Source organism: Paroedura picta, chromosome 1 (genome assembly GCF_049243985.1).
Source record: "Paroedura picta isolate Pp20150507F chromosome 1, Ppicta_v3.0, whole genome shotgun sequence".
Lineage (NCBI taxonomy): Eukaryota > Metazoa > Chordata > Lepidosauria > Squamata > Gekkonidae > Paroedura > Paroedura picta.
The window spans coordinates 78250959-78278457 of NC_135369.1; the positions used below are offsets into that span (position 1 = coordinate 78250959).

The 27499-nt window shown below is 40.6% G+C and overlaps 1 protein-coding gene across 4 annotated transcripts in view; it reads left to right on the forward strand.

Annotated features, from left to right (window-relative positions):
• The window catches only part of AHCTF1 (AT-hook containing transcription factor 1), a 70849-nt gene that overhangs the window by 30006 nt on the left and 13344 nt on the right, over positions 1–27499 (forward strand). For all 4 annotated transcript variants that reach the window (XM_077344282.1, XM_077344283.1, XM_077344278.1 and 1 more), the window contains exons 12-31: positions 3667–3795; positions 4179–4269; positions 4360–4449; positions 4618–4758; positions 5320–5424; positions 6088–6181; positions 7593–7716; positions 7865–7921; positions 10062–10208; positions 10890–11074; positions 11284–11428; positions 11548–11679; positions 13074–13221; positions 13304–13454; positions 13769–13861; positions 14307–14499; positions 15179–15379; positions 16495–16915; positions 18474–18594; positions 20008–20111. In XM_077344282.1, coding sequence (XP_077200397.1) covers positions 3667–3795; positions 4179–4269; positions 4360–4449; positions 4618–4758; positions 5320–5424; positions 6088–6181; positions 7593–7716; positions 7865–7921; positions 10062–10208; positions 10890–11074; positions 11284–11428; positions 11548–11679; positions 13074–13221; positions 13304–13454; positions 13769–13861; positions 14307–14499; positions 15179–15379; positions 16495–16915; positions 18474–18594; positions 20008–20111 — 2872 coding nt within the window. The remainder of the gene's footprint in view (positions 1–3666; positions 3796–4178; positions 4270–4359; positions 4450–4617; positions 4759–5319; positions 5425–6087; positions 6182–7592; positions 7717–7864; positions 7922–10061; positions 10209–10889; positions 11075–11283; positions 11429–11547; positions 11680–13073; positions 13222–13303; positions 13455–13768; positions 13862–14306; positions 14500–15178; positions 15380–16494; positions 16916–18473; positions 18595–20007; positions 20112–27499) is intronic.

Genomic DNA, 27499 nt, shown 5'->3' on the forward strand with positions numbered 1-27499 from the left:
GGCAACCTGCCCCAGCTCAAGCAGATACAATCTGTATAGAATCATAGAATCATAGAGTTGGAAGGGGCCATACAGGCCATCTAGTCCAACCCCCTGCTCAACGCAGGATCAGCCCAAAGCATCCTAAAGCATCCAAGAAAAGTGTGTATCCAACCTTTGCTTGAAGACTGCCAGTGAGGGGGAGCTCACCACCTCCTTAGGCAGCCTATTCCACTGCTGAACTACTCTGACTGTGAAAATGTGTTTCCTGATATCTAGCCTATATCGTTGTACTTGTAGTTTAAACCAATTACTGCGTGTCCTCTCCTCTGCAGCCAATGGGAACAGGATCCTGCCCTCCTCCAAATGACAACCTTTCAAATACTTAAAGACGGCTATCATGTCCCCTCTCAACCTCCTTTTCTCCAGGCTGAACATTCCCAAGTCCCTCAACCGATCTTCATAGGGCTTGGTCCCTTGGCCCCAGATCATCCTCGTCGCTCTCCTCTGTACCCTTTCAATTTTATCTACGTCCTTCTTGAAGTGAGGCCTCCAGAACTGCACACAGTACTCCAAGTGTGGTCTGACCAGTGCCGTATACAATGGGACTATGACATCTTGTGATTTTGATGTGATGCCCCTGTTTATACAGCCCAAAATGGCATTTGCCTTTTTTACCGCTGCATCACACTGCCTGCTCATGTTTAGTTTACAATCCACAAGTACTCCAAGGTCTCGTTCACACACAGTGTTACCTAGAAGCGTATCCCCCATCCCAGTAGGCATGTTTTCATTTTTCTGACCCAGATGCAGAACTTTACACTTACCTTTATTAAATTGCATCTTGTTCTCATTTGCCCATTTTTCCATTGTGTTGAGATCTCGTTGAACTCTGTCTCTATCATCTGGAGTATTTGCCAGTCCTCCTAATTGGTGTCGCCTGCAAACTTGATGAGTAGTCCCTTCCACCCCCTCATCTAGATTATTAATAAATACGTTAAAAAGTACTGGACCGAGCACCGAGCCCTGAGGTACCCCGCTCCACACCTCCCTCCAGTCTGATGAAGCACCATTGACAACAACTCTTTGAGTGCAGTTCTCTAACCAATTCCCTATCCACCTAACTAGCTGAAATTCCAGATTGCAGTCCTACAATTTATCCATCAGAACATCATGGGGAACCTTATCAAAAGCTTTACTAAAATCAAAGCAAACGACATCAACCGTATTTCCACGATCCAGCAAACCTGTCACTTGGTCAAAAAAGGAAACCAGGTTGGTCTGACAGGACCTGTTGGAGACAAATCCATGCTGACTTCCTTGGATCACCAAATTGTCCTCCAGATGTTTGCAGATCGCTTCCTTTAATATCTGCTCCATTATCTTACCCACAACAGAGGTCAGACTCACTGGTCTATAATTTCCCGGGTCATCCTTCCTCCCTTTCTTGAAGATCAGAACAACGTTTGCTCTCTTCCAGTCCTCCGGGACATCTACAGTCCTTAAGGAGGTCCCAAAGATGATGGACAGGGGTTCTGAAAGTTCTCCAGAAAGTACTTTGAGCACTCTCGGGTGCATTTCATCCGGCCCAGGGGATTTGAACTCATCCAGTGCAGCTAAATGCCTCTCAACAACCTCTCTGTCCATGTCAACCTGCCACCCAGACACTATCTCTTGGCTACTGCCATCTCTAGATGTGCCTAAACCCTTCGACCTGTGGGAAAAAACATATGTAAAATAGGCGCTGAGGCCTTTCTGCTTCCTCTGCATCCTCCGTTAGAGTTTGTCCATCCGCACCCAACAGTGGGCCTATTGCCTCCTTTACTTTACGTTTGCTCCTCACATAACTGAAAAATCTTTTCTTGTTACAATGGGCTTCCCTGGCCAATCTTAGCTCACTCTCAGCTTTGGCCTTTCTGATGATTGATCTACAGTGCCTAGTAACCTGTAGGTACTCTTCTTTAGAGCTCTGTCCTTCCTTCCATTTCCTGAACATCTCCCTTTTCTTTCTTAGTTCCTCTTGAAGTTCTCTGTTCATCCAAATAGGCTTCTTAGAGCTCCTGTAGCTTTTTTATTATTTTATTTATTTAGATTTATATACCCGAAGGCTCAGGGCGGTTTACATTAAAACTAGTCAACGATACATGAAACAGTGGTAGCTGTTGTTTTTTTAATTGTATCCCTGCAGTGGAGAGAGGGGGAAGAATCTTGGAAGTCATTGATTTTTCCTTAAGCTGCTCTTCCCTTCCAAAGGGAATATCAGAGGGAATTTTCACTTCACTATTGGGCATTGTCAATTACTTCAATATTCCTGAACCTATTGCTGAAATAGTAGTAATGAATTTAAAATCTTTGGGCTTGGATCCTGCAAGGCACTTGTCGGTGAGATGTTCATCACAGTTTTCTTCCTTGCCCAGCAAAAAGCTGTTATCAGGGGGCTTATATAGAAAGAAGCTATGTAAAGTTGGTGGCTTCATGGAGGAGGTAGGCAATATTGGCCCCCTCTGACTCTGAGCCAACAAAATCTCTTTTGCAAACAGCAGGGCCTTTGGAAAGCTCTGAGGAGATACTTCTACTTTATTCTGCCTTTTCACTGCAGCCCTTGACTCACTTGTCCTTTTTTCTATTCAGAAAAGAAAGAAAAGTGTCCTATTTTTGTAGTTTTCCTTCTTTCTTTATTCTGTAGGACTTCTGTCAAAACGGAATCCAGGTAATATCCGTTTTCAGTGAGATTCTTTCATCAGTGACAAGTCCTGAACATTAAATAAGAATTATTGTTACAATATCAAAAGAAATTATAACAATAAATGCAATAAGTAAAGAGCTCCCTACCTCTGAGTCTTCAGTATATTTATCAATAAGTATTGAGAATTTGAGCCTCTTGTGGCGCAGAGTGGTAAGGCAGCAGTCTGAAAGCTTTGCCCATGAGGCTGGGAGTTCAATCCCAGCAGCCGGCTCAAGGTTGACTCAGCCTTCCATCCTTCTGAGGTCGGTAAAATGAGTACCCAGCTTACTGGGGGGTAAACGGTAATGACTGGGGAAGGCACTGGCAAACCACCCCATATTGAGTCTGCCATAAAAACGCTAGAGGGCGTCACCCCAAGGGTCAGACATGACCCGGTGCTTGCACAGGGGATACCTTTACCTTTACCTTATTGAGAATTTAAACATGCAAGTATACTACAAGTAGTATTTTTATCATTATTAACCTTAAGTCTAAAATATATTATACTGTTGATTCATATTATACTTTACCTTATATATATTAATAGTATTATACTGGCCCACAGGCTCACATAGGTATGGGGATACCGGTCTGTATTGACATGTTCCCAAATGACTAAATTGCTACTAACATTTATACAAACTAAATTATTCCAGGTGTGCGTCTGTTTGGGTTTTTTTCTATTCAGGCCTTTTTGCAGTGGGAATTCTAGGATAGATCTGTTTGTGCATGTACCTTACACTTACGCATCATAGAATGTATTTCACTGGCACTGTGTTCCATTTTAGGGAAAAATTATTGCTAAAACTGTTTTTGGTTTCTCTTAAGGGTTTTAATAAGAGGCTTTTTGATTACTTCTAATTTTTCTGTTTTATGCACTTATAGTGATAGTAATAATACTGATAATTAGTAATTGCTTTTGTGTGCACAGTTAATTGCTGCTGTTTGTGGTTTAATTTCAGACTTTGCATTTCTTAAAACAATCTGGTGGTTCTTTAAGTGAAGTTATTCCTGATAGTTACAATAGATGTCTTATAGCAGGCTTGCTTTCACCAAGGTTTGTTGATGTACAACCTTCAAGTCTGAGTCAGGTGAGTTCATGACAAATACATGGAAGACAGTGCTCTGTGTGTGTAAGTGTGCATGTGCGCAGACTATTGAGACTAATATTATTTTGACTTCCAGCACATTTGTGAGAATAAAACAGTGCCAGTAGCTTTGCTATATGGCCTATACCCAGAAGATCATGTTTTTGATATCCTTGTGGACTGTATTGGTGCAGTGGGAACAGGTGGTGAAGTTGATGTATTTCTTCTTCTTCTCCATGGCACCTCTGCGTTGGACTTCTGTAACAGTCTGGTTAATATTTACATGCAGCTATTAACTTTATGGTATCATTGGTATGTTCGCCACGCTTTTTACTTGAGCTTGTGGGTTAAAGGTGGGATTTTAAATGAACTTTTATTTGTTTCAGGAAGAACAGTTGAAAGCTGTATTATCAGCTGCTGTCCAAACTAGCTCTTTAGGGCTCCTCACAAGCTGCATCAAGCAGTGGACCGCTGAAGGTAAAGCCAGCCTTCCCAATTGACCCCCTTGCTGTATTCAATCTAGAGATAACTCATTCTCATAACTTCTATTCTTGGTTTTCTTCAAAGAGCAACCAGATTCTGCCCCCAGCCTGCGCTTTGTTCTTGAATGGACATGGAATAAAGTAATTAACACAAAAGAAGAGTTTGTTCAATTATGTAAGTGCTTATTCTACAGATGTTGGAAGTATTAAGGTTGGATTACCATGCATTGACTATTTTGAATCACTGGGCTGGGTTATTGCTTCATTTACTCACATTGAGATGAACACCTTTAAATCACTTTGCATTAATAACAATGTCATAATTTTGTCTTTGTTTTATAAGGTGTCCCACTGTTTGACGGATCATCTAACTTTATTGATCCACAAACACTACAATCTCTGCAGCACTGTGAGTTGGTTCTTAGCAACCTTAACACAGTTTTGAACTGCTTTGTAACAGAGGCACAAGAACTCACAGAAAAAGGTTTGTAAATGAGAGGAAATCTAATACTCACATCTCATCATATAGTTTCCTAACACATAGGAATAGTATTCTTTTCCTCCTCCTTTATATTCTACCAGTGAAGTGATGTGGGACAGAGTGCTCTATTTTGAAAAAAAAATTCCACAGTCATGGGTCGGTGGACATTATGCCCATTTCTAGATCAGGTCACCATCCCTTAAAGACTTCCTGGGGGGGAGGGGGAACTTGCATCACTTATCTCCAGCTTCTTAAGAGTGGTCTTTATTTCCCTGTTATTTTTTAAATCAAAGAAAATAGCTGTGCTTGATCTTGACAAGAGGCCATGCTAGTAAACATCTGGCTAGGGTTGCTGTTCTTTCAAAACCAGTATGGAAGGAAATAAAGCTAAATGTGACATAGACACAGTGCTTTACTTTCCCTAAAAATGAGCAGAATGGTGCATTTTCTAGTAAATATTAACACAGGAAGTCTTATTTAGATTACAGTCTATCCCTGAAAAATGGTTTTCAAGCAATAAAGATTTTATTCTAAAAATTGATCCACATATTAATCCTTTTGCAGGTATCACAGATTTAACGAATAAGCAGGCTGTAACGAACTTTCTTTTGCAATATGTGCAAGTGGTCATCTGGTTCTGTCGATCCAGTCTTCTTCCTGAAGGCTTAGGTAAGCATTAAAAACAGTGGTCCATTTTTTCTGGGCTGTAATTGGGTAGCACAGCTAAAACAAGCACCCTTGGGAACATCATATTGTGCTTTGGGTAGTTTCACTTTGATAATAGTTTTTTTAATTGCTGGGAGACTGTACTTTGGACATATCCTAGAGCAGTGCTGCAAAGAAAATGCTTTATATGTTTGGGTTATCAGTCAGTAAATAATTTTTAGTTGACAACATGGAATGTGCTTGTTATAAAAGCTTCACCATAAATACCATTTTAGTGTTGAAAATGAAAAGTTGTTCTTCTTGTTGGAAAGGAAGGCTATGCAATTTTCATTGTCTATAAATTCAAAACAGTCTAAAAATGGGCAAAGCTGTCCTTGACATTCTGTCTTGCTATTGCAAATTACCAATTACACTACTGGCTAAATGTTGCTGCACCATAAGTTAGAATTATGCCTTTGTATTTTCACATGTGAGTTGCTTGGAGCACTTTGAATGGCTTGGGAAAGGCATTATTTAAAAATAGTACTTTGGGAGTAAGTAGTTCCACTTGTTTGAAGCTATGAAACCCTAAAGCTTGCAAGACAATCTTTCCTCTTATGTTCTGTTTTCAACTGGAATTGGTTTTTATATCTTTTTGTAAAATGAGTTTTCATTTATTATGTGTAGATGAAGACATGCAATTATCAAAACCTTTCTACAATTACCAGAACATACAGCGCTTCTATGCCAGCAGTCGTCAGAAGTTAGAGCGCTCATCAAGGTAAATCTGCTGTAAGGAATTTGAAACCGCTTTGTGATATAACTTGAGGAGTGCAACCTCACTCCATTGAATTCATTGGACCTTTTCTGCACTCAGTGATTTAAGGTAGCAAGCAGAATATGTATTATCAGCTACTCATCAAAAGCCAGTGTGGTAGTGGTTAGTTTCAGACTAGGATGTAGGAGACCCAAATTCACATTCCTTCACCTGTTAGGATCATTTCAAGGAGCATATGGAGGGAGAAAGCTGTTCTTTGAATTGCTTCCATTCACAATTAATTTGACCCTGCCCCTTAGTATTAACAGACCTTAAACTGCTTTGAAGCTTCTGTGGATTGGGGTGGGGGGCGGGGGTAAGTTTCACTAGGATATTCTGTGTGGACCAAGTTTTATATTCATAGGAAAATCATATATCTGTAAAATCTTCATATAAAGTTACAGTTCTTGTGAGTATGCCATAAGTTCACATTGCCTGGTGCTTTTCCTGCTCTCCTTTATTTTTTGTCATTTCTATTACATTTGGTAGGAACATAACTGCTATAGCAATTATTTTATTTATTTTTGAGATTTCTAAACTGCCCCTCTCCAAAAATGGTCTCTTAAGATGGTATCTTAAGTTCAAGGAAACCTGAAGGGAATTGGACTTTTGCAAAGAGGTTTTCTGTAGAAGACCCTCTAGGTTAATCAGATCAAAACCTTTTAGCTGTTTCAGAATTGTCAGCTTTCTGCCTGTAAGACGGAGCTCTTCCACCAGGCGTCTGGTTGAGGCCAGGATGGGATCTCCGAGTTACCATCGGAGGATCCCTTGATATGTGCTAGATCAGAACTCTCACTCTGACTGGAAGGACTTCTTTGGCCCAAGCACTGAACGGGGGGGGGGGGAGACACTAGAATCCTTACTGATATTTTAGGGGGTTTTATTGTGTTCTTATTGTCTTTGTTAAACCACCACGAGTCTCCAGAGGACGGCGGTATATACACTAATAAATAAATAGAAACCTTTTTGTTGTGGATATTTTATGGAGTGAGATACTGAAACATACAACCTAATTGTAAAAAGGTAAAGCAAGCACAGGGTCATGTCTGACTCTTGGAGTGACGCCCTCTAGCGTTTTCATGGCGTTTTCATACGGGGTGGTTTGCCAGTGCCTTCCCCAGTCATTACCGTTTACCCCCCAGCAAGCTGGGTACTCATTTTACCGACCTCGGAAGGATGGAAGGCTGAGTCAACCATGAGCCGGCTGCTGGGATTGAACTCCCAGCCTCATGGACAGAGCTTTCAGACTGCTGCCATACCACTCTGTGCCACAAGAGGCTCTTTACCTAATTGTACAGTCCATTAAAGATCAGGTATTTTTTCACATGTGTATGACACATGGAAATTTAGAATATTCTTTTTCTTTTGGTCTTAGAGGTAAATGGAACCCTGACTGCTTGATGATTGATGGATTGATCTCTCAGTTGGGTGATACTGTTGTGAAGCTGTGGCAAAGAGATGATGGGGGGACAGGGAAATATCCTCCTCCTACATTACATGTAAGTAGATTTTATGAAGCTTCATCAAGAGTTAATATTGGAAAGGCTACAACACTAAGAACACTCTCCTGTGAGTAAGCTTCATTGAAGCAGATCTGAATAAACCTTCCTAGGATTGCTCTCAAAATTTCTGATTTCTGTGTTACAGGCACTCCTTGATCTCTACTTGTTGGAAAATATAGAAGAACTGTACAAACATGCAATTGTATCCTTTGAAAGATTTAAGCATGCAGTGTCAGATTTTGCAGTGAACCAAATTTAGCCATTGTTGTCTTTAGCAACATAATCCTCAGACCTGAAGAATTTAGCAAAGCAAAACAAAAAACCCTGCATGTAGAATTAAGCTTAATAATTGAATGGCACCAAAGCCCAGAAAATGCAAAAAAAGTCAGTTCCTGCTTCTGGGAGCAAAATGGCATTTTTAATAGTGTGCTAGAATGAGAAATAAGGAACAGAACACCCAGTACTATCTGCAGTTGTGTATTGGACACCATAAACAATGTTAAGATTGAATTATTGTTCAGAAATTTTGTCATTTTGTCCTTCCTCATGGAATATAGTTTATTGTTGGGTTTGCCTTTCATTTTTTTCCTAGTAGTATTCTGTCTTCAAAACATGGCTCCCAGATTACTGTTCCACTAGTGTAAATTCTGCAATTTGTAATCTGGGGACCATGTTTTGAAGACAGAGGAATACTATAGAAAAAAATGAAAGGCAAAAACCATAAGTTAATCTCACTCTTCTTCCATATGGACATGTAGATGAACACCTTTTTAAAGATTCCTGGAGAGAAGATAGAGAGAAGATGGATACAAATTTATTTTGCAGCCCGCTGAAATACTTGAATATGCTTCTAGGCCACCATTTTTCTATTACTAACAAATGACAGAGGTGGCAGTTAGGCATTTTGAAGTTTATACACCAGAGTTACATTACTAATAATTTAAAGATCAAGATGGGTAGCATTATTTGTCTGGAGCAGTAGAAAAGAAGCAAGACTCCACTAACACTTCAAAGACTAGCATAATTTACTACTAATAATTTAAAGAGTATTTTAAAAAGTAAGCTACTTGCTGGTATAATAACCAGAAACTAGACTCATAGAGTTGGAAGGAACCACACAGGCCATCTGGTCTAACCCCCTGTTCAATGCCTGAAGCATCCATGATAAGTAGCTGCTTAAAGACCACCAATAATGGGGAGCTCACTATCTCCTTAGGCAGCTGATTCCAGTACTGAACTACTCTGACTGGAATTCTTTTCTTGCTATTTAGCTGATACTAGTCCACACATAGTTTAAACCCATTATTGCAGGTCCTGTCCTCTTTTGCCAGCAGCAACCACTCCCTGCCCTCCTCAAAGTGACAAACTTTCAAATACTTAAAGGCATCAATCATGTCCCTTCACAACCTCTCCAGCCTGAACATTCCCAGATCCCTCAATCTTTCCTCACAGGGCTTGGTCTCAATCTTTCCTCACAGGATCATCCTCATCCTGTTCGCTCTCCTCTGTACCTGTTAATGAAATCCTCTCCATCCTTGATTTCATGTTGGTTTTTAATCCTCTCCTCCAGGCCCCTCATCATCTTCTCTGAAAGTCCTATCAATTTACACTTACAGCAAGTGTAGTCCAAAAAACACAATTTCATTTTCTGCGACCACCTGAAGGATGGGTTGAACAATGGAGTATTCTCCTGGCTTCCTGTGGGAAAGACAGCAGCAGTAACTTTTAGGACAGGACCAATATATGAAGGGAACTGACTTTATATCATTTAAGACAATAATAGAATATATCCTTATAATAGATTATACTCTTATATGTATCAACAACTACTTTGCTAAGAAAGATGGTAATAACTCCTAGATCAGGATTAATATGCGATGGGAATTGAATATGTATGTCAATATGTATGCTAAAAGAAGATGACAAACCATACTTCATAGGCATTAACAAGACGGCAGTAGTAACTCTTGGGTCAGGGCCAATTTATGAAGGAGACTGACCTAATATCATTTAAGATAATAACAGAATGTATTCTTATAACAGATCATACTCTCATATGTATTAACAATCACTTGGCTAAGAAAAATGGTAAAAACTTCTAGATTAGGAATAATATGTGATGGGAACTGAATATGTATGTTAAAAGAGATGGCAAACCATATCAGCTGGTCGCTTTTTTTTCTCAATTTCTCTGTAAATGCTTTATATAATAATAAATAATAAAATTATAAAAAAAGAAGAAGAAGAATTGTTATGATATGATGTATGTGTGTGTAGATTGTTTAGGCACTTCATCAGAAATTCTTGCTTTCTAAGTAATTAACTTTAATACTACTTACCAGACAATTTATGTACTTTTGGATATCATGCATTCCTGTCCAAACAAAACAGATACTACAGTGGATTCTTTCCCAACTGTCTTTGCCATCCCTGTTGGCGTGGTTAACCTAATTCAAGGTTACTGGTGCTTGGATCATGGTGACTATGAGGTGAGCATAAGTGACATATTTCAGCGTAGCAATTATGCCACATTTTGTCTCCTTCTTATAGCTACATATATTGTCTAGTCAGTTTTCATTAATAGCAGGAAGCCTTAGTTCCTGACTACCTGATCTGCAAATTATAATGTTAATAGAATAATTGTTTCTCTCCTGCTTGTTGGTACACTGACTTTAAAGCCTTTATTCTTACTGGTTTTGCTCCATCCCCTCATCATGAAGCTGTAAGGAATGGGATATGTGGATAGTATTATAGACATGCACTTTCTGAGTCACTAGAGCTTTCAAACCAACACAGTCCTTGAGTTAATTGTGTATGATGCTTTTGTGGCTTGTTAGGGTCATGCCACTTCTTGTTCATCACAGTATGCATATCTATATGGCTGGCATGCAAGACCAGATTCAGTTTTCTGTTTCAGCGTACTTGTCCACCACCTCTTTCTTTCTGCTGCCTTTCAAAAGCTGACCTTAAATTTTGGGGAATCTCTTGAGCAGTGCTCTGTCATGTGAAAGGAGCTATCACTAGAAGGGGAAGACTGCAGTTCTGGTGCAACTTCTTGTGCTTACGGCCCTCTTTAGGTTCTGCCTATAAATAATAATATGCATTTGTCAGCATAAGTAGTTCCCAACATCTTTTTTAGCCTTCTTAATTGTAATTTTGTACTTTTGCAGAACTCTTTGACCTATCTGTTTCATCCAGCTACAATCAAATTGTCGTGGCAACACATGAGGATAATTCAGGTCTTCATGTGCCAAGGAGAGCACAGGCGAGCGCTCAGATACATACAGATGATGAAGCCATCAATGACCAGCAACAGTGAAGTTGCACTTCATCTTACTGTCTTGTTGTTCAACAGGTAAAGAGAAGGAGCAAATTATCTTTGTGGTAATATCGGGCTATATTCAAGAAAATCATCTCTGTGGATATTGTTGCTGTGCCTTTTTTAATCTTACAAAATAGCATAAATTCGATATATGTAGTCAGATATTAAGTACGCTTTAATGGAAGGCTATTTTCCCCCCTGTGGGGCAAAGTTTTAATTTGTGTTTCAAAAATCAATTGTAGTTGTATGGTGGAAGCATGGAGTGTGTTGCGGCAACATTCTACCAGATTAAATGTCGAAGGAATGCTTAAACACATGTACGAAGTTTGCCAGGAGCTTGGACTAATGGAAGACTTGCTGAAACTGCCATTCACAGACACAGAACAAGTAAGTTGGGATGGGGATCAATTACGAAGGCACAATTTCATGTTTAAAAGTCATTGATCGACAACACATTTCTATAAATGAAGGCCTTCTTAATACTCTTTTGTGGTCCCCCCCCCCAGGAATGTCTAGAGAAGTTTCTGCAGACAAGTGCTGATGTTCATAATCATGAGTTCCTTCTAGTTCACCACCTGCAACGTGCCAACTATGTTCCTGCTCTACAGTTGAACCAGTCATTGAAGATTAATCTTCTGGTAAAACCATGATTGTGATTTGTTGAGATGGGTCCCAGATTTGTGATTTTTTGCAGTCACGTGTAAGATGTATTAGAGGGCAAAAGTACGTTTTAATTTTCTAAAAGAATTGTATGTCATAGCAAGTTATTTGATAGGATCTGGAAGTGGGTACTTCTGGAGCAAGAACAGTGGAAAATTGTCTGACATTACAAGTTTCCTGAAGTTGTTGCTGAGACATACTGATACAAATGACCTCAGAAAATTTCAGCTATGAGCCATTGGTGTGTTGACTTTCCTAAACAGTTTAAGCTGCACATAGCTGTAATTTGTCTCTCAATTTCTTAGCCAGAGAATGAAGATAGCTTTATTTCTGGTTTCAGCAGTAAGTAGAAGCATATGAGGTCCCTTCCAACTTTATTATTCTATGAGTCTATCATTAAAGATCAGTGCCCGCTGCATGTCAGTGAGCTCATAGGGTATTGTGTTCAAGCTTGCCCTTGTCCCAGAATCCCTGCTTGCATTTTTAGCTCAAAAGAAAATAGCAAGTCATCCAGCTGGCCATTTCAAAATTGAATCATACTCATTATTCCCAAAACTAAATTTTCTAACACATGTATTTTTTATACTTCTTTCCCTTCCAATTATCCCGTGACTCAGATTGTCAAAATAAAATCTTTTCTTCCAGAATTTGTTTTTTAAATATTTGCAGCATTTCTTATCACCATATGTTTACTGTCTTCCCTGATCAGCATGCACTTACAAATAGGAAAGTCACAAGTTTGCGGAGAGGTTACTATACTAACCAGTGGTAACAAATAAATTAAATGCCATGCTGCCGATTGCTCACCAACATAGTTCAGTGAATAATACATTAACAGTTGGCTAGAGCAAAATCTCCCAGACTCTTTGGTGTCAAACCCATAAGCGGATGCAATAAAGCAAAAGGAAATACAGTGGGCAAAATATACAAAGTGAAAGTTATTAACACAGTGTATCAGGACAAAGAATACAGTTACTTTTCCATTACATTCACAGTAATTTTTTTACAACATATCATAATAAAGTACAACTAAAATACCCGTTCAACTCACTATTAACGGGAAAATGTTTTAACTTTTTTCAAAACAAGTACAAGTCCCTGTAAACACAACCAAAGGCCATAAAGATAATACAATCCTGTAACTCCCGACAATAGTTGAGCCCACCATTTTACAGGTGCTTCTTCTAGGGAGACCGGGAAACCGCAACATAGCAATGCAATAATAATAATAATATCTGTAGAAATTAGATGCCAGTTTACTGTTTGAATATTTGATCTCTTAAGGTGCTACTGGGCCACAATCTAGCTCTCCTGTATTTGAATTATTTCTAGAAATTTTCCCTTGCAGTTAATCTCTTCTCATTTTTAATAGAATGACCGTGATCCCCGTTGGAGAGAGAGATCAGTTGCCAGAAATTCTATATTAGAACAGTACGGAAAGGTCCTTCCTAGAGTACAAAGGAAGCTGGCCGTTGAGCGAGCCAAACCGTACCATTTGTCGTCCTCACTTCGTCGGGAAGGTAATATACTCATTTCATTGGACAGCAGTGAAACTCTTAAAATGTTTTAGTGCTTTAATTCCTGTTTTACTTTTTCTTTTAGTTTTAAGACCAAAGCCATTATCAACAATTGCAAAGCACATTGCTCCAGGGAATGTAGTTACAAAGGCTACTTTCATCAGTAAGGTTCTTTCCAAAATAGGAGAGGTGTGGATGGGAACTGAACAAAAAAATAAATCAATTCAAAATGATAGGTAAGTATTTTTTTTAATCCGTTAAATGTTAGCCTTGATCATTTTGATTAATAGCCATGTATTTCTACACATTCCTTTGTATGGTACAGTACATGTTGCATCTTCTTGGGGGAAGATGGAGAAATAAAATCATGCCATAGTGCAAAAGGTGACAGCTTTAATTTGGAGATTTTTAAGACTTAAGAGGAAATTACCATCGGTTAATTTGTTTACCTGACTGTTGTTTTGCTAGTTAATATACAAAGATGGTTGCATAGTAAATATACCAATGTAGTGCCTTTTATGAACTTGGTGTTATCTGTTTCAAAATCCAGTACTGAGGAACAGCCATCCAGACTAGAAGACATTGAAGTACCTGATCCATTTGTAGGGACACCTGTCACTAAAACATTAAGAAAGTGCTCCAGGTAAAATTCTTTAATGCTAACAGTCATAGGTGTACTTGAAATTGATCAGCAAATCGTTTTTCTGTCCTCTAAAATCAGCAGTAATGGCTTCTAATAGTATTGCCTGATGTAGTGAAACTCTCATAACCTACCCATGGGTAATATAAATCTTGTATGCAGGCCTCTTAATTTGGGGGCATAGGAGTAATATGCTTTGGACAGCTTGTTATCACTAAACTAAAATAACAAGTGGACTATGGTAATAGACACTACATAAGGCAACTTCAAATTTAAATGGTAGTACTTCAGGTAGCCTGGATTGGGGTGGAGGTTGAGAACCTACTTCTGAAACTCTCCTATGCATACATAGCTCATGAGGAATCTTCATGGTATGTGGGGGAGGGTGTTCTTTACTGTATTTAATGCAAAACAACAACTCACTTTTGAAAATTTGACACATTTGCAGATTTCTCGATTTGGTGGTTCAGCCTGTTGGTCTTTGCTCTCCTCCCCTTGGAAGTAATTTGCAGGTTTCACCAAGAGCTTCTTGCATGCTTTCTAGTCCATTGCACTCAAATCCTCGCTGTTCTGTGCTGCTACATAAGAACCTCACAAGTGCACCGGAATTAAAATTACTGGAAACTCCTGCAGTTGTTAAGGTATATAGAACGGTGAAGGTTAAGTGAAGCTATTGAAATATATTTTGTCTCTAACCTTACAGTTGACAATAAGCAAGTTTTATATAGCCACTGGGCTATCAGTATGAGTTAATTTAATGTTTCCCACATTTTTTCTACTGTTCCATGTTGCTTGTTGTTTCACTTCATTCATTATTGTTAATCTAAGTTATCTGTATGGTTTCTGTTCTGTTTTATATGAACCGCTCTGAGCGGGGTATATAAATATATAATAAATGTTATGATGATACTGGACATTCATTAAAGAATATTGATCTAGTTCAAAATTCATTAGATTTTTTATTTAGTTTTTACATCTATTCCTCAACTTGTCTGTTGTCTGGATTTTGGACGGTTAGTTGGAGATGCCTCCCCCTTCCCCTTTTGGCGCTTTGGTATAGGAAAATTTGTTATTTAAAACCAATTTTCTGAGAAATCAGCAAAGTATCTTTGTGCGAGTTGTAATGGTTGTTTTCATTAAAATCTTTCCTATTCCAGAAAGTGTTCAGAATTATCATCTGTAGTTTTCTTCTATGACAGTCCTATGTAGACTACATATGTAAAAGGCTACCCATTTGAATCAGTCCTATGTAGACTTAGACAGGAGACTTGATGTGTTATTAAATATTAAGGTTTAAGACTTGTTTTTTTTCCTCCTTAGAGAGCTAAAGCTTTGACATCGGCATCTTCCTCTGGCTTCCCTGGCTTTACTCCACAGTCTATTTTGAGATCTAGTCTACGCACTACACCGTTAGCTACTCCAACTGCATCTCCAGGAAGATCTATTACTCCACCCTTACGTGCAAAAGAAACAAAAATTTCATTTATGGAAGAAAACAAAACTTCAGAATGGGCTGCTAGGGTAGGTTGCTAGGAACTTGAGGCTAGAAAAGGGAATATTTGAGCATAATATAGAAATGGTTCCATCTGTGTAGAATTTAGATTCACGAGGTGATTGGGATTGTCCTTGAGCCCCACCCCCTATACTACCCATGTATTTACAGAAATGTTTGGAAAGAAGTCTGTCTGCGTGGAACTCTGTGAACAAAGTATGCATGTGCACCCAAACTGAATGTGATATCTGATGTACTCAAGTTGGCTCGGGAAGCTTGAGAATGGTTCTGATTCCCACTCCTTTTCATGCATTCATTCAGTTCTCATGAACCATTAGGTACATTGCAGTTCTTGCCCACATTCGCCTCCAGCAGTCCTTTCCAACTACAGGAAAGTTTAGGAAAGGGGTTACAGGACCTGTGCGGTGTAATAGCCATACAAGTTGGAAGCTGCAGTGATAACGGGAAAGAAAGGAGTGAAATCACCCTCTTCTCTCCTGTCAGTTAAGCTGAATGTATGGAAGAAAGAAGTTTTTATCACACCTCTTTCTGATTGCAGCCTCGTGACTTGTGTCTGTTATGCCACACAGGTCCTGCAGCCCTAGGAATGAAGCTGCTTGAGAAGGGACCTTGATGGAGATGAATGTAGGAAAGATCTGTAACCATCGGCATCTTCTGCTGATGGACTATACGATCCAGCATAGATCTGTGTGTGAACAACGCTGTAAAGGAAAATAAAATTGAGCCTATTCACTACCCAGAATCCATCTTCAAGTTTCTTCAGAGGTTATGATCTAACCCCTGTAAAGTAATGGCTGACATTTTTATCATCTTGAAGCTTGCAAGAAGCTCTATATTGCTTACTTTATCGTGTTTATCAATTCTCTGACATTTGCTCTACTTATGCTCTCGTTTGTCTGAGCTCTTGCACTTTCATTTTCCCCCATTCTCACATGAGTGAAGGGAGATAGACTTCTCTTATTGAAATGAAAAAGAAGCCCGAGTGTCTCCTTTTAGCCATTGGAAGGCACAAGTGGCTATTTCCTTCACAGAAACAAATTAGGTGTCTCTTGTAGGATGTCAATTGAGGAAATCTCTGTTCACTGGGAGAATTGTGCTAGTTATTTGTGCTTGTTTTTAAAAGGTGACGGATTGTAAAACCAGACACAATGCAGTTTCATCTGAATGCAGTCTTGAGATTCAAACAGAGGATATATGGTCTAAGACTAGAGAATTGCCCTCCTTTCCATCATGCAGTGCTCAAGAAGACCATGAAGAAACTGACCTGTCTACAGAGAGTGTACCAGGAGATAACTTGGACAAATCAGAACATTTCATAGAAACTAGCAATATATTTTTCAAGGTGGACCAAATATCTATGGAATATCATGAAAGAAAATTACCAGGTGGTGCTGGAGATATCACAGCCTATCATTGTGCTGATTCTTCATCTGAGGACATCTTAGTCATACCAGAGTCAGCTGCAAGAGAAGACAGCGAGACAGCTGAAAGTGAATTTTTGCAAATGGAACCTCAAACACCTACAAATGTAGAACGATTGCCTGGTATGTGTCATGTGATTTAGTTGTCTACATATACAATAGCAAGTCATGAGAGAGGGCACAAGAATGGACTTAAGAAAAAATGGGCATTTGTAGGTATGAGAGCCATCTTAAGCAACTTTTTATCTCCATAACTAAGCCATGTACACTGAAACTCACAAGTAGTGTACACCATAGATGGCCACCCCATTTGTCCACAGCATTTGCAGCTAGATGACGATGGAGATCTTGTTTATATATAAACATTGTTAACCATTGGAAGAGAAATCTTTGGCAGAAAATGTCTAATACAGTGGTCCCCAACCTTTTTATCACTAGCGGCCGGTCAACGCTTGACAATTTTACTGAGGCCTGGGGGGGGGGGGTTAGTATTTTGCCGAGGGACATCGCCGCCGCCTTAGCCGCTTCTCCATTTGCTTTCCCGCCGGCGCCCCTGACTTCCCACCACCTGCTGGGAGGTGCTGCCAGCAGCAGCTGTGCCATGCCATGCCGAGGGGGAGCCCCAGCCATGGCGGCTGCCGGAGAGCACCAAAGGTGAGCCAGCGGCAGAGTGGCAGGGCAGCCCTCGAGGCAGCAACTGGGGAGGAAGACAAGGAGAAGCCGCGGCCCAGTATAACTGATCTACAGACCAGTCCCAGTTCCCGGATCAGGGTTTGGGGACCGCTGGTCTTAAATGACTTTTAAAAGCCATCAGGATATCCTCTAGCAGTGGACTGGCTGCAATAAAACCGAAATGTGCTTTTCATCACTTTCCTTGATTTGTGATGAAAAGAAGCCGCTGAGATCCTTGGGTGCATATTTGCATAGATTAGACTTCTTTGCTTGATTATAACCCACAACTTGTTGAGTTGGAATCAGCTAGAATGGTATAGTGCATTTTGTTTCTTCCATGCAAAGCAGGGTTATAAATCTTAACATCTTGGCTTAGAATGTTAAGGCAGCTGTTTTTACTACCCAAGAACCTTCTGACCATTCTAAGTAAGAGACCTGAGGACTGTATCATCTGTCCTAAATTAGACTCTGTGAACGTCGTTGTCAGTAACACTGGCCCTTACCTTCGATGTCTAGTATGAGGATCCCCTCCTTGCTCCAAGGCATCTGTTTTGCAGGGAGCTCAGAATGAAATATATCTCATTGTGCTCAGGGCAAGACACCAGCAACCCCTCACCAGTCCTCTCGTACACAAGGGGAACTCTGGAAATGAATGGATGGGGTTTGTCCCAAACTTCATATTAGGTTTTGGAGAAGGGAGGAATAGTGGGACTTGCACTGCTTCCGTCTTCTTCTCACTAGAGGACTCAGAAGTGTCAGTGATACCTAAAAATAATAATTGGGTGGGTAAAAATATTGGGTAACTCCCTAAGGCAAGTCAAAACGACTGGGTATCATAAGAGTCAGATTTCATTTATCATGGAAATACGTTTTGGACTCCTGTAAATAAAACAGCAATAGCTGTAGAAGTGGGATTATTGTGCCAGATATAACACATACACTTTTAAATGATTTGGTAAAGAGGACACCATCAGTCTGCCAGTAAATTCTGCTGTTTTGCTGTTTGCAGGATTTCCTGAAAAGGAAGAAAAGGAACAGGATGCTCTCCCTGAAGGTGGAGCATCAGTGCTGGATCACTTAAATGCTGTGCAAGATGCTGTAGTCTGTTCTCATTTATCATCTAATAAAAGGTGAAGAATAACTCGAAAAAAGAATATAGCCATTTTTCTTAATCTTGGTTGTTGCAATTCCATTGCTTGCAGTTGTATAACCTTGATATAGCATTGGCTTTCTTGATCTTGTTTTCATGACAGGTTGAAGCTGCTTTTGAGTTAGTTGACAAAGTATTTACTGAATACCCTATTTTTCCACCTCCTAATCTGTATATTTGAATAACACACTGTCCCTGCCTCTGTTAATTGCCGAAAAGGATACCAAAACTGCTTGAATTCAGTGTAGAAAATATGTGCTGCTTTCCAAAATTTACGTAAGAACTTGTGACAACTAACTTTTCATGGAGAGAGCATACTTGATTTTTCATGTTGTAATTGAGTGGGGATGGTAGTGAGCGCTGTGTTCATTCATTTCATTGTTGCTTATTCTCAAATAAGTTGGACTTTTTATTATTATTATTATTATTATTATTATTATTATTATTATTATTATTATTATTATTATTATTATTATTATTAGATTTATAGCCCGCCACTCCCTTGCGGCTCGGGCCCGGGTAACAATATCACAAATCCCCATTAAAACCCCCTAAAAACAATAATAACATTGCCAACATTGCCGGCATGGCAAGAACGGCAGCTCAACTTCCACCCCCCTCCCTCCCACTACTAGCGGGTGGAGAGGAGGACTTGCTGCCGATATGCATAGTATACACTGTGCGTGATGCTAATGATCAATGAGAACTAGTCCTTGAATAGCTGTAGCAGTTTCTGAAGAGTGTGCTGTTAATCGAGTCTTTCAAATTAAATCATAATGGGACATAACAGTCTTTCCCATTGAAACTGTTCTGTCTCATGTGATGCCATTCCAGAAAAATCATACAGATTAAGATTTGTGGCAAAAAGGTACATTGTAGGGTTAGGCGCTTTGGCGCCCAAAGTGGCCGGTCTCTTCCAGTACAGCCAGCACTGCGGGGTGGGGGGGAAGGCGAGGGCATCAGCGCGCCAGCGGGCGCACACATGCAGGTGCGTGTGCGCCCGCCGGCACACTGACACCTGCATCTCCCCCCTCCCCCACAGAATGTTGCTGGCTGCACCAGGAGAGACCCAGCCGCTTTGGGCGCCAAAGCACCCAATCCTATGTGACCAACGTGGTATTCTGGTTAAGAGCAGTAGCTTCTAATCTGGTGAGCTGGATTTGATTCCGCACTCCTCTACATGCAGCCAGCCAGGTTACCTTGGGCTAGTCACAGCCCTGGTAGTGCTGTTCTGACCAAGCAATAATACCAGAGAGGAAGGGAAGGCAATTGTAAGCCACTTTGAGACTCCTTCAGGCAGTGAAAAGCGGGGTACAAAAACCAACTCTTCTTCTTTATGCTTGAAAGACTTTTCCATCTCTCTAAGTAAAATATTTCTTTTGTCTACACAAAGTGAAACACTTACTCTGGAATCCAATAAGACATTGTTGGAAGACAACAGTCTGCTTTCCAAAACAAGTACTGAAGCTTTGGACCCAGCAGGAACAGATGCCCAGTGTAAGTATAATTTGAATTACCATACCAACTGAACAAGTGGAAAGATTTATTTTTTACCGGGTGCTATCAAGAGAAAAGCTTTGAAGTGCCAGTGTTCAAAATGTAATTCTCTTATGTGTGTCCTTGGCAATTCTTTGCTGTAAAGCATGTATGTCACTAAAATCTTATCCTGTTTGTTTGATTTGGATTCCAAGATGCTTTCACCATGTAAAGGTAATGTCTGCACATGCACAAGCTCTTACAGCATTGCACAATACTAGAGAAATTTAAATCCAAAGTTCTTTTGGTTATACAAGCTCTTGTACAAATAAAAGCATAAGAACTGCAATAGAATCAACTTGTTTATAGCAATGTGTGAACTATTGGGCAAGGCTCATTTAGCCTGTATATTTTTATATATTTAGGGGGGAAACTTTGAAATACCACATGTTAATTTTTTTTATTTAGCAGAAAAAGATGTAGCTTAAATACATTAAAACAAATATGCAGGCATTATTTATTTGGGATATTACTTGTTAAAGATGATATGGCATGTACTTTTGCAAGTAATATATTCCAAATAAAGGCCATATCGCTGTTTTAATGTATACAGCTTGAAAAACTGCATGATTTGCCAGCAACATGGTTGCCTCAGATATTTCAGTGAGATTTAACTTGTCCATGGAAGTCACTGGGGCACCTAATCTCTTGCATTACTGGTTGTTCATATGTCAGATGGGTGATGACACTAACCTTTCTATCGTGAGACGAATTGTATAAATAAGAATTTTACATTTAGCTGTGCAGATCAAATCAAAACCCATCAGGTGCTATTTTTTATTTTATTGTTCCCCAACAGGTGTACACATCATGTTCACAAATAAGTAAAATACCTATGTATACACACACAATTCCTTGAGATAATCACTTGGAAAATACCTTTTATAATTTTGCACTACAATACAGTATTGCATGGCAGTAGCATTTGTTCATAGTTAATTTAATGGAATTATATTTAGAAATGGAAATGTTTCCTACAGAAAAATAAACCAATGGGGAAAGTTTTTTCTTCACATCTTGGGTGTTTACTGAAATACCTCTCTAGACATATGCCTAACTGAAACATTTCCTCTGCTCTTGTTGTCTCGGTTCATGCTGCTAGATTCTGTCGTTCTTTAATCGAGACTAAGTGCAGCACAGTAAAGGAGATTACTTTGACAAATTTGATTTTGGTGAGGATTGAAAATTGGAACATGATTTTTTAAATATCACTTCTAGTATTATGGAATTAAATTAAAATTAAGCATAAAGTAGTTAATCATTACTCTGGCTAGTGCAGAACTCAGGCAGTTTCTGTGTTCCTAATGGCCTCAAGAATAAAGAGAACAAGGTTTAAAAAGAAATACATGCAAATATCAATGTTACTAGAGAATTCCCAGCCCCACAAAAACAGGATGGATTTCAGGAAGGGGTGTGGCTTGGAAGCTACATACATGGAACCTTACCTGTACAGATAACATTTTGTTTGGAAGCATCTTGCTCTAACTGGAGACCTTATGTGCTGATGTTGAACCTTTATTTTATAGTGCCATCAAAGGGGTTAAGCAAAATTACATAAGAATACCATCAGTTATGTGTGGTACATTATGCTTGTTTAAGGAGGAAGTGCCAGTGACCCTTGTGAGCAGAATCACATGTCTATGTAAATTGATAGCCAAGTTCAACTAAGTCTAAGCAGGGCACCTCGGATTTACTTGCTGAAGCTATAATTTGTGTAACTATAGTTTTTACACCTGAACTAGAAGATGCAGTATATAATGTAAGAATAAACCTTGCTTTGCTTTATTCATTACATTTCAGCTGGGACATAACTCGTGTCTTTTCTCCTTATAAACCTTTAACCTGCCTTTTCTTCAAATGTAGTTTAAAGTTATTAGCCAAGAGACTTGGTTAATTATCATGGGTTCTGTTCAATCCCTCATGGGGATTGCATAGCTGCAGTGCTGCCATGGGAGATGAGCTTTCAAGATTTTAGAACTTTCTGAAGATTAGGAGCACGTCTTCCTCCCCTCTGTCGCAAGCCCTACTTTTTCCACTAAAGGGGTCATGTGATGGAAGCAGGGAAAGAGCTCCTCTCTCATTTCTTGTCACGCTACCATGAGAGGATGAGCTTTCCATAATAGCTTATTTTTAACATTTCTTGAAGCAAATTGACCTTAATTAGCCCAGTAGGATGGCGTTTAAGAAATGTGGAGAATGTGGGTCTAAAATGGTCCCAGATCATGAACATATGGCATGTCTGTTATGCCTTGAGGAAAGCTATAATGCTGCCTCATTCCCTTTATGTCCAAGAGGGTAGAGCAGCTACATTGAAAGCAGCATTGTAGAGAAAGCTTATGGTGCCCTACACTGAAAAACAGGCTGTATCAGAGATGGGAGGAAAATCAAAATTGATGCAGACTGGCATAAGAATTGCCACTGAAAAATACATAAAGGAAAGTGAAGCACACTCCCCATTGCTCCCCTCCATGTCGATCTCTGTGGCATCAGCAAAGGATGCCATCCTCTCAGGGTTGAGCATCAACATCTCAAGCTCAGTTAAGCTCTCCTGAACTACGTTGACCAGAAGATTTCCCTCTTGACTCCAGTGCATTGACAATCCTTGACATTAACCATCACTGAGCCAAATAAACATTGAGTAACAGCTTCATCTGTGAATTCTGTCATCATCTCAGCATTACATAGCTTCTCCCAGATTCTCAGAGATGATGTCTTCGAGGTTCCACCACTTCTATTAGTTCCTCTTTGACACCTGTGTCAACCAACATCAACACAATCATCAGTTCCATGCTTCCTGCAGCAAGGTCTCTGATTCTCTATTCTTATGGTCTGTCCATCTCAGTGCAGCCCTTGGATTTTAACCAGTCTGTGGCTGCCAACCTCAGTGCAGCCCTTGGATCTTAACCAGTCTGTGGCTGCCAACCTCTGAAACCCACCTCACAATATAAAATGCATGGGCTAACATGTCACAAGCAGTAGCTGATGTTTGAGCTGGAATTGCACCTTCCATCTGAATCTTAAGAGGGTTTGGACCAGGGACTGGAGTTTGAATCAGAGAAGACATCTATGCCCTCACCCAGTGTAGTAGTTGGGGAACCATCAACCCATTATCCACGGAAGCTGTACTCTAATGATTATGATTAGTTCCAGTTCTCGTTTTGGACCTATCCTTGGAGAAGCACACAGTAGGATTTTCTAGTAGAAGAGTTGGCTCTTATATGCCGCTTTTCTCTACACAAAGGAGTCTCAAAGCAGCTTACAAGTCACCTTCTCTTTCCTCTCCCCACAACAAGAAACCCTGTGAGGTGGGTGAGGCTGAGAGAGCCCTGATATCATGCTTGGTCAGAACAGTTTTATCAGTGCTGTGGTGAGCCCAAGGTCACCCAGCTGGTTGCATGTGGGGGAGTGCAGAATCAGACCTGGCTCGCCAGATCAGAAGTCCGCACTCCTAACCACTACACCAAGCTGGCTCTCTAGTACACAGTGGAAGAATAAGAAATACTTGCGGGCAGAGGATTCTGCTCATATGAACACCTTGCAGGACCAGAACTAGCCATAACAGTCTAAATAAGGGTTTTTTTTTTCACACACACTTGTTGAAAATTGTAAAAAGTTCCTATTGACATATCTGTGCTTCTGTACAAGACCTCTGATGAAGATCTGTTAGATCAAAATACATAATACAAAATACAAAATACATAAGATTATATTTCCCTAGTACTTCCACTGCCTAGACATTCCAGTGGACCTCCAGGACACTCATCCCATCATCTGCAGTGAGTGTGACATGATTGCCTTCTTCCCAGAAGACAAGATGGACTACAGCTGCCCCAAGTGTAAGCTGGTAAGACTTTTGGAGGAAAAGATTAGGGGATTAGAAAACAGAATTTTTACTCTGACCCAAAGTAAGAAAGGGGAGGAGTTCATAGTCCAGAGCTCTGCAACTTGGAATAAAGAGAATACAACCAGTCCTGAAGAGGATAAGGAGATTGACCACAATAGGGAGCCTCTGCAGGCAGTTCGGAAAAAGACTGAACGGCGAAGGGCGAGACAGTTCTCGGGGCTTTTGGAGCTCCAGAATAGATTTCAGGCCCTTGCAGAGGAGGTGCAAGGGTCAACAAGGGAAGAGGTCCCAAAACAAACTCTAAGACAAAGGGAAGAGGCCACGGGGACAGAAGGAAATGGAGTTGAGAAGAAAAAAAAAAGGAGAGCACTGGTAATTGGAGAATCCCTGCTAAGAGGAATGGATCGCCATGTGGCTGGGCCCGACCCCCTAACCCGAGAGGTGTTGCTTGCCTGGGGCGAAAATTAAAGATGTTTCAGAAAGGCTGCCCAAACTCCTCAAATCTACGGATCGCTACCCATTTGTGATGGTCCATGTGGGAACGAATGACATGTCCCTGAATACCATCGCTCCTATTAAAAAAGACTATCAAGATCTGGGGAGGAAGCTCAAGCAAATGGGGGCACAAGTGGTATTCTCTTCAATCTTGCCTGTCAAGGGAAGAGGAATGCGTCGGGAGAGGAAGATAATGGAGGTGAATCACTGGTTGCGTAGTTGGTGCCAGCAGGAGAGATTTGGTTTCTGGGACCATGGGATAGGCTTTCTTGAGGAAGGCCTACTAGCACCTGATGGACTGCACTTATCGAAACTGGGGAAGAATGTGTTTGGCAGGAACCTGGGGAGATTCATCAAGAGAGCTTTAAACTAAAGCCACTAGGGGAAGGAGACGATCAACATAGGGAGTGTATGGAAGGAAAACGATCGGAGGCAGCCCAACCGGCAAGGCCAGCTCATAGGGAACCAAAAGTAAAAGGATTCAGATGTCTTTATACTAACGCCCGAAGCATGGGCAATAAAAAGGAAGAGATGGAACTTCTCATGCTGATGGAAAGGTATGATCTAGTAGGCATCACAGAAACTTGGTGGAATGATTCTCATGACTGGAATGTAATGGTGGATGGATATGAACTGTTCAGAAAAAACAGAATAGATCGAAGAGGTGGAGGAGTGGCACTGTATGTGAGGAAAGGGCTTACCTGTCAGGAAATTCTAGTGAAGGAGAGCATATCTACAGTGGAAAGCATCTGGGTGAAAATAAGCGAGGGGAAAACTAACAGTGTGGTGGTTGGTGTCTGCTACCGACCGCCTGACCAACGAGAGGATGTGGATGCTGCACTTTGTGAGCAGCTTGAGAAAATATCCAAGGGGCAGGACCTTGTCATCATGGGTGACTTCAATTTCCCAGATGTGTGCTGGGAAACAAACTCTGCGAAGCGTCCTCAGTCATGTAACTTTCTGACCTGCCTGGCTGACAATTTCATTTATCAAATGGTAGATGAACCCACAAGAGGTTCAGCCGTACTGGACTTAATACTGACCAACAGGCAAGAGTTGGTGGATGAGGTGAAGGAGGTGGGGGGACCCTAGGGGGAAGTGACCATGTCCTCATAGAATTCCTTTTGAGATGGGGAGACAAGGAAGCTTGTAGCCAGACGCAGATGTTGGATTTTCGTAGGGCAAACTTTAATAAACTCAGACATGATGAGTGTCATACCATGGACGAGAATGCTGGAAGGGAAGGGAGCATGTGAAGGGTGGGCGCTACTCAAACAGGAGCTATTGCATGCTCAATCAATGACTATCCCAGAAAGACGAAAACACTGCAGGAGCTCTAAGAAGCCTATTTGGATGAACAGAGAACTTCAAGAGGAACTAAGAAAGATAAGGAAAATGTTCAGGAAATGGAGGGAAGGACAGAGCTCTAAAGAAGAGTACCTACAGGTTACTAGGCATTGTAGATCAATCATAAGAAAGGCCAAAGCTGAGAGTGAGCTAAGATTGGCCAGGGAAGCCCATTGTAACAAGAAAAGATTTTTCAGTTACGTGAGGAGCAAACGTAAAGTAAAGGAGGCAATAGGCCCACTGTTGGGTGCGGATGGGCAAACTCTAACGGAAGATGCAGAGAAAGCAGAAAGGCTTAGTGCCTTTTTTACATCTGTTTTTTCCCACAGGTCAAAGTGTTTAGGCACATCTAGAGATGGCCATAGCCAAAGGACAGTGTCTGGGTGGCAGTTTAACATGGATAGAGAGGTTGTCGAGAGGCATTTAGCTGCACTGGATGAGTTCAAATCCCCTGGTCCGGATGAAATGCACCCGAGAGTACTCAAAGAACTTTCCAGAGAACTTGCACAGCCCTTGTCCATCATCTTCGGAACCTCTTTAAGGACTGGAGATGTCCCGGAGGACTGGAAGAGAGCAAATGATAGGTTGAGGGACTTGGGAATGTTCAGCCTGGAAAAAAGGAGGTTGAGAGGGGACATGATAGCCCTCTTTAAGTATTTGAAAGGTTGTCAGGAGGGCAGGATGCTGTTTCTGCTGGTTGCAGAGGAGAGGACACGCAGTAATGGGTTTAAACTTCAAGTACAACGATATAGGCTAGATATCAGGAAAAGGTTTTTCACAGAGTAGTTCAGCAGTGGAATAGGCTGCCTAAGGAGATGGTGAGCTTCCCCTCACTGGAAGTCTTCAAGCAAAGGTTGGATACACACTTTTCTTGGATGCTTTAGGATGCTTAGGGCTAGTCCTGCGTTGAGCAGGGGGTTGGACTAGATGGCCTGTATGGCCCCTTCCAACTCTATGATTCTATAAGGTCCAGGTCTACACTTCTTAGCATTACTGGTGTACAAAGCTTAGGTGTGTTATGTATGCCAAATGGGTATTCTTTTATAGTTTTTAAACATGTGAGCTCTTATAATAATAAACTGTTTATATTTTTCTAAAACTGATTTTATCCTTAACCTTTTTGGTTCTCGCCTGTATTTCAGGATGGGTTTTTATTTCCCTTTATGTAGCTTCCTGCAACAGCAGGACAATGGCCTCTAGTATTGTGATTAGGAGGCACTCTTGGGAGTGTTCTTCATCAGTCCCTCAGGACACTAGAGCAAAGATCGAGGACCCCCTTTTCAAGGGATGGAAACTTTTCAGTGATTAGTGGGATGCTGTCTTGAATCATAATCATAAAGAGATTACAGCCAAATTCCAGGGATTATCCCCACTCCTGCACTGTTACAAGCAGAGGTGCTCTGACAGATTTCAGCAATCAAGACTTTACCTTCACTTTAATTATAGATACCAGGCTCTTCAGGCTCCATAGAAGACATAAATGCCAGCCTTTAGCCAACAAACACAAAATAGGAGACAGGGCAAACAAAGGGGAAACACCCTTCCCAGTCCTCCAGGAATCAACATCCCAGGTGGCTCACGATGTCTGACAAGTACAAGATAAAATGTTCCTGGATAATGTTGGCCAAGTTTTCTGCAGCATGGTTGCAAATTACTATCAATA